Source organism: Volvox carteri (genome assembly GCF_000143455.1).
Source record: "Volvox carteri f. nagariensis unplaced genomic scaffold VOLCAscaffold_113, whole genome shotgun sequence".
Lineage (NCBI taxonomy): Eukaryota > Viridiplantae > Chlorophyta > Chlorophyceae > Chlamydomonadales > Volvocaceae > Volvox > Volvox carteri.
Window position 1 is genome coordinate 7,528 of NW_003307656.1, and position 7,116 is coordinate 14,643.

The window sequence follows — 7,116 nt, forward strand, 5'->3', positions numbered from 1 at the left end:
CAACAAAACATGTTGCCCATGGTGCCCAACAAGTACGGGTTCGTACAGAACTGGCGGAAGGGAAGATACCGCACACGCCAGTCTTCACTGGCCACCTGAGGGACGTCACGTGGCGTGGAGGGAGGGGCCGTGGAGGGAGAGCAAGACGGGGAAATCCCAGGTGAGGACTGGGGGGGGGAGGCGGCGGCAACCTCATAAGGCTTTCCCCGGCTAGCCATAAAACACACATATATAAAACATTCAACAGCTCTGCAGCCATCAGCCTTTTTTCCACGTAAATATGGTGTAACGTCTTACCTGCAGCTGGCGCCCCTTCTGAGTGCGAATGCACGAATTTGGCAATGAATGCATACTTCCCATGCGTGTCGTACACCATACTACCGTACTTCCGTACCTGTCTTGCGCGTAATCGTATCCGTTTGCCGCGCGGGCCCATGGATTTCGTGTGGAGGAAATGACGTAATAGGAGTTCCACATGGCGTCGTGGGTAAGTCCGCGCGCCTCCATCTCCTCCTCCGAAAATGGCTTCATACACATGACTTTCTGGGATTTGCACGCGGTCTTGAATGTGTCTAACACGGTCGTCGAGGCTGCTTTGCGGTTGCGGATGAAGATCAGCTTGTAGTCGTGGTTGACAAAGACGCCGCATCTGTAGGACATGGGCGCTGGCACCGTGACGTTCTCCCGGTAAACCACCTTGAGTAGTAGCCAGTCACGGAAGGCGCTCTGGTTAAAAAGCTTCTCGTCATAGCGTTCCGCGGGCAGAGGACCAGACTTCTTAACCTCGCCATAAACTTTGCTGGACACAGTGATGAGGTCGCTGTAGTAGTCCGATGGCGATTGCGGCAGCTCTATCGGAGGAAGGCCTTTCGATGCGCTTATAGTTGTAAGGAATGCGCTGATGATGGAGAGCAGCTGCCAGAGGGAGCTGTGCTACAGCCAGGGATGCGACCGTATTCCATATTAATACGCCAGCTAATACGCCCGTATTAATACGCCGAATACGCCAGCCAGTTGGGGCTGTTTATGCGTTGGCGTATTGTTGGCGTATTGTCGGCGTATTGTTTGTCGTTGGGTTGTCGTACAGTCTGAAAACTCGCCGATTTTGAGAAATATCGAGCTATTGACATTCCCGAGTCATTAGTGTCATTAGTTGATACTTAGGATTAGGTAATAGGTTCGCTTATCATTGGGTTTGCAACATACCGAAATGGAAAACGTGTGCGAAGCAAAACGCGCTAAACCGGGACCTAATTCCCCTGGTTCGACTGGACCAAGCAGCCGCTGGAGCTCAACCCTGGCCAGAAGGCGATGTCGTTCGCCGTGGGGGAGTGAGGAGGCTTTAGGGGGGTGTGGTCTGTCGTCTGTGGTGTTGGCCTGACACCCAAGCTTCGGCTTGTGGGACCGGCTGGTATGTACGGAAACTGGTACAGTACGGCAGCTTGCTGTACGGGATAAAACCTGTAACTCGGGGCGTTTCAGGTCGCGAGGGCCCCCCTCGAGGGAGAAGATGGGCTCTGTGGCATCTGAAACCCAGAACGTGTCACGCACGACACGACGCGTCGCTAAACACATGGCACGTGTCCGTGCCTACCCGCCCCACCTCATACGGCCACATTGGTTGCCCCCACGACAGGCCTGTACGACACCGTGGAGGGCCTGTCGTACTTTGTACGGTGCGCACCCTGCGCTGGAGCTTACGATGCTGACGTCCGCACAGCAGGGTTGCGTGTACGACGACGAGTGTTTAGAAGTACGGCCGGTCTGGAGGAACTCGCTGCTGTGGCAGGTACCCCCCTGGCTAAGTACGGCAGATCTGGCCGCGGGATCAGCGAGCGGTGGCGCCGCGGGGGCCCAACAGCGGTTTCGGAGCTCTGCATGTAATCCTGCGAACGTAACCGCAGCTCCGGAACCATTTGGCGACGATGGCGGCGACGGCGTGATCGGGCCGGAGGAGGGGGCCGATGGAGATTCGGATTGGATGCTCAACGCGCGGCCACGAAAGCGGAAGAGGCCGCGGCGACGTCAGGGGGGTGGAGCTCGCTTAGGCGAGGCACTAGGCATGGCTGGGGCTGGGGCCCCGCAACAAAGAATCGCAGCCGAGGACGGGGCTGAGGAGAGGCCGCTGCCGCCGCGGCGGCGGCGGCGGCGGCTGTACGACAGCAGCGGCGGAGGTGCCGACGTCGCTGTCACGAAGAATCCGGGGCAGCTCAATAGCAGCAGCAGTAGTGAGGATGAGGGCGAGGGCGGGGGAAAGGTGGGGGCAATGTCGTGCCTAGGCACACTGCCATCTTTGCATGCGCTCCGTGCCTCAATCCAGAGGGCTTCGGCGGCGGCGGCGGCCCTTCGTGCGGCGTACGACACTGTATCCGGAGGGAAAGAAGCGCCGCCATCGGTGTCGGAGGTGTCGTGGGATTTAGGATCCTGCAGTACGGCAAATACTACCGCCTGCGACGGCGGGGAGGAGGCGGAAGAGGGCCCGAAAAGAATGAGCGGCAGTAGCGGTGGCGATGGCAGCAGCAGTAGCAGCAAGGGTGGGGTCCCTGAGAGTGGTGGAGATAGCAGCAGCGATGCGAGTGACGGCGGAGGTACGCGGAGCGACACGGAGGGCAATGGCGATAGCAATGAGGGTGTGGCGGCGGCGGCGGCGGCGCTGGATCGCCGCCGCGGCCGCGGCCGTCCCGGGAGAAACGGCACAGTCTCCGCAGCTACTGCTACTGCAGCTGTTGCCGCAGCGGCGGCGGGAGCTGGTGGCGGGAGGCCGCACGGCAGTAGCAAGATACGGGGTGACCACCTGGATCTGTTTTCTGAATTGGATCGTTTGTTCATGGCCAGCGGCCCAGCGGAGCGTCGTCCAGCGGGGGTGTACGGAGTCGTACGACAGGGTCGCGCGGCATCAGGCGGAGGCGCTGCCGCCGCCAGGCGCAGCGGTCGTGTGCTGGCTGCAGCTGTCGGCGGCGGCGGTGGTGGCGGCGCGGCGGCGGCGCCGCTGCCGCCACCACCAGGACCTGCGGCAACTTTGACCTCGAAGGTGGCGCTGCGGTCGCAGGTTCTTGAGCGCCTTAGATCCGCGGTCACCGGTCATCACCTGGAAACCAGAGCTACGCTGCCGCCGCAAGGTGTACGGCGCACGGCGGCAGCAGCGGCGGCGGCGGCGGCAACCCCTAGCAGCACCGTCGCCGCCAGGCGGGTGACGCTGCCAGGGCTGCAGCAGCCGCCGCCGTCGTCAACGCGACAACCGCCGCCGCCGCTGCCACAACCGCCACCACAGCCAAGCAAGGCCACCCGGCCGCCAGACGACAACCCGCTTGCCTACCTCCTCTACCTGAAACACACCCGTCAGGCGGTGCTGGTAGTTGCCGCCGGCGACTTGGGTGCCGTACGGTCGCTGGCGGCTCACCCCGTGTCGAAGCTGCTGCGCCGAGCGCCGTCGGGGTTACTGCTCGCGGTAACGCACGTGGCGGCGGCGGAGGTGACGTGGCAGCGGCGGTACCGCCAGCTGGCGGAGCGGCAGCTGCCCGGGCCGCACGTGTGGCTCAAGCCTGCCGCCACCGCGGCGACGACGGCGGCGGCGGCGGCTGTGCCGCCGCCGCCGCTGGCAGGACTTGGCCATTTGGGTTCCGCTAGGGTGACGATGCGGCTCAACGCGGTGGCACCGGCCATCTTTCCGTTGCCGTACGAGCTGCGTGTACGGCAATGTGCGGCGGCGGCGCGACGTGGCGTGGCGAGTGAGGACGTTGGGGAACGTGGGGTGGACGCTGTGGACCGGCAGCTGGAGGACAACATTGCTGCTGCCGCCACCGCCACGGCGGCGGCAAGGGAACCGGCGGCGTTGCGCGAGGTGTTGTCAAATGCGGGCGACAAGCCTACAGAGCCCAGTCCCCAGCCGTTACACGGCCAGCGGCAACAGCCACCGCCGCCGCCACCAGCGCTGGCGGAGCCGGAAGATCGGCCTCAGCTGCAGCTCGTTGCGGAGCGTGATGAGCCGCGGGAGGGCACTGAACCAGCAGCTACAGCCACAACGGTGGTTGGTAACGGGCACGTGGCGGTGACGGCGGCGGCGGCGGCCGTACATCGACCGATGGGTCGCAAGGCCAATGGCGACCGCCATAGGGCTGCTGGGATCATCACGCAACGCCGCAACACGGTCAAAAGCCGTGTCGCGTCGCTGCTAGATACGCTGACGGCGACGTGCGTTGTCGTACAACATGGCGGCGGCTGTAGCGGCGGCGGCGGTGGCGTTGGCGGCACCGGAGGAAAATCCCGGGGCTTCTCAACTTCCAACACAGATGATGACAGCAGTAGCAGTAGCAGTAGCGGTAGCGGCGGAGAGCAAGAGAGGCAGCAGCAGATCCAGAAGGAGGAAAAGAAGCACGAGTGTCAGCGGCTGGTAGCGGCAGCGGTCCTGGTACATTGGTGGGATGACGGCCCGGGCGATGGCGGCGGTGGCGGCGGCAGGCTGGGAAACGACGCAGCGGCGGCGGCGGACTTGGTTCCGGAGCAGATGCTTCCGCCGGTGGCGGAGGTGCAGCGGAGGCTGTTGTTGGAGAGAAGAGATACCGGGTTGTTGCAGATGTTGCAGGTGGGCGCCTGTGTGTGGGTATGTATGTATGTATGTATGTATGTGAGATTGTTGGATGCGGGGATTGTATGTGAGGAGCAGCAGCAGCATGAGGAGGAGGAGGAGGGTGAGGCGGAGGAGGCCCAGTGCCCATGCTGTGTCCGCGTTGGTGTTGGCTGTAACGAGGTCGTTAAGGGGGCCGCAGGGTTTTCCGTTGGGTTGGTTGGTCGGTTGGTTGGTTAGGCGGGTTTTCGCTCTCTTCTCCACTTAGACACCATCCTAATGCTCACTTACCTTCGCCTCCCTTCCGCTCCCGCTCCGAAACCAACAAACGTCCCGGGCGGACCAACCGCTTCGCCATGGGCGCGTGGCTCAACATGCCGTACGTACACGTGCGTTTTTGTGTGCTCCATTCGACGTACAAGGCCCTCCGTCGTACATTCCCGCACCTGACACGCACGGCAATGGCTCAGCGATTCCTCCTCAACCAGCAGCCGCCCCGGCAGGGGGCGAGGGGTCCACAAGTCTCAAGCAGGGACATATCCCCGGAGGATATCACCCACCGGCGGATGGACCAGTCACCATCAGCAGCCTTCCAGCAGCAACAGCAGGTCTCGCAACATCATCAGCCGCAACACCAGCTGCAGCAGCAGCAACAGCAAACACATTTGCAGATGGAGCGGCACCAACAACATCATAATTACCAACAACATCATAATTACCAACCCGCCGGCCACTGGGCGAACGGCGGCGGAGGGGGACGTACGGCGGGTGGCAGCAGCAGCGGCGGCGGCGGCTTGACGGCAGAGGAGGAGCTAGCGGCAGCCGCGGCGGCGTACGGCACGCCGGAGCATACCGGCGGCGTCATGCGGCCGTCATACTCTTACGCATTGTACCCGGAGAATGAGCTCCGTGCCCTCCCGCCGGCCACACCCCCTGTCTTTGGCTGGCAGTGCGGCAGCAACGTCGGCGGCGGTGGCGCCGGCGGCGGCGACGCTGTACTGCATTCTCTGCGTCGAAATAGCGACGTGTACGGCAACCGACTGCACTCGCCGTGGCCAGCAGCTTCGCATGGCCCTCATGGCGCGTGGACCGGCCAACCAATACCGTTGCCGTGCTTAAAATCGCGTTAGGTCGCGTTAAACTCGCGTTAAATCCTCGTAACGCGAATTTAACGCGACGTAACGCGATCACCCGTTGTCATAGTGGTAGTACGGCACGCACTAATAATACATATACACGCTAAAGCGCAATTCCAGCATCTATAGAGGCCTTTCCAGCGGCCAGCTACTACAACATGCCACGTGGCATGCGCGAAGCTGACAGACGTTTGTAGCGGACCTAACAGGCTGGGGCCTTGGGCCCCATCGACAGTATCCTACTACGGCAGGAGTGCTAGAGATTCGTCCGGCAGGTAGGCCGAGATATGAGCTTCTTCACCCAGGCAGGATGCTCTAGCCAGACACTTAAGTATTACGACTACTTGGTGTTCGGAGGTCAAGACTCTGCTGCCGCCGGTCTAGTTATACTGTACCTGTTCTGTATTCTAGTGTCTGCTGCTGGGCTGGACTTCTTCCCGTCTCTTCGAAGGCGATCTGCTCTACACTTCCGCAAGGCCAGTCGTCTGTAAAGGTGAGTGACTGCTACACCTTGCCTTCCACTGCCGTGCCGCCCGGTGCACATGCTGCCACTGCCGCCAGCTGCGTAACTCATTGTTATTCTCCCATCACTACACTTGCCCTTGGGATGTCCTGGTTGGACGTCTGCATTGGCTTTCTGTCTATGTCGACCGCGGCCGTGTGTGAACTGTGTGGGAGCCTCTCCCAGTTCCATCCGTCACCAGCCGAAATGCTGTACCCCGCGAGTTGCGGTCAAAGCTGACCCTAAGTGTGCCTCCCCGCAGCCACCACCTCCATTCGAGTGCACCTTTACCGGTTCGGTGAGCTGTCTCGGCAGGCTCTCTCCTGGATTCTGCCGCCACTCAATTGTGGACTTGCTGGGCTATCGTGCAGCTGTAATGGTGCTCAACTTGCACCCTCGCTGCCTGGGCCTCCACCATGCTGCCTTCAGGCTGCACCACCTTCACATGCCTGAGCCTTCTTCAGTTAGACAGGCCTCCTCTGCGAGCTGCCTTCATCCACCGTCACTGCTACTCCAGTGCTGTCTTTCACAGGTGGAAGTTGCGACCTCACGATCGTGGCCTTTACACTGCTAATCACATACCCGTGAGCCAGTGTTTTTTTCCGTTTTGGGCCTAGTACCCTAGAGTAATAAACTGGGTGTTTCTTGCGGTTACTATTCCTATTTTAGTCGCTGGGGGGGGCTGCATGCCCCCCAGACCCCCCCCCTCAAAGGCCTTACGGTGTGCTGTAAGCAACACCTGACGTCTGGAAACACACATGCCGTACCACCATCGTTCTGTGCACCTAACTGCATTTGCGCCAGTGTCTCTGTGCAGGGCGTGGAGCCACTTTGACTGTCCATAAACGTCATGAGCACGCGAAGGCAAAGTTATATATATGTACACTGTCTTCCAGGCTCAGACCCCCACAGTC

General features: G+C 61.3%; 2 protein-coding genes across 2 annotated transcripts in view; one reads left to right on the forward strand and one right to left on the reverse strand.

Moving 5' to 3' along the window:
• The window catches only part of VOLCADRAFT_100302 (uncharacterized protein), a gene marked incomplete at both ends in the record, with an annotated part of 3,245 nt that extends 1,627 nt beyond the window's left edge, over nt 1-1,618 (reverse strand). The window contains 3 exons of the mRNA XM_002958934.1: nt 5-95; nt 298-933; nt 1,604-1,618. Coding sequence (XP_002958980.1) covers nt 5-95; nt 298-933; nt 1,604-1,618 — 742 coding nt within the window. The remainder of the gene's footprint in view (nt 1-4; nt 96-297; nt 934-1,603) is intronic.
• Nucleotides 1,619-1,981: 363 nt separating this feature from the next.
• VOLCADRAFT_100303 (uncharacterized protein) lies at nt 1,982-6,819 on the forward strand (the record flags this gene model as incomplete). Its single annotated transcript, XM_002958925.1, has 5 exons — nt 1,982-2,257; nt 2,321-4,688; nt 5,318-5,689; nt 6,152-6,193; nt 6,632-6,819. The coding sequence occupies 5 exons, from the start codon at nt 1,982-1,984 to the stop codon at nt 6,817-6,819; spliced, it is 3,246 nt and encodes a 1,081-aa protein (XP_002958971.1).
• Nucleotides 6,820-7,116: the final 297 nt, after the last annotated feature.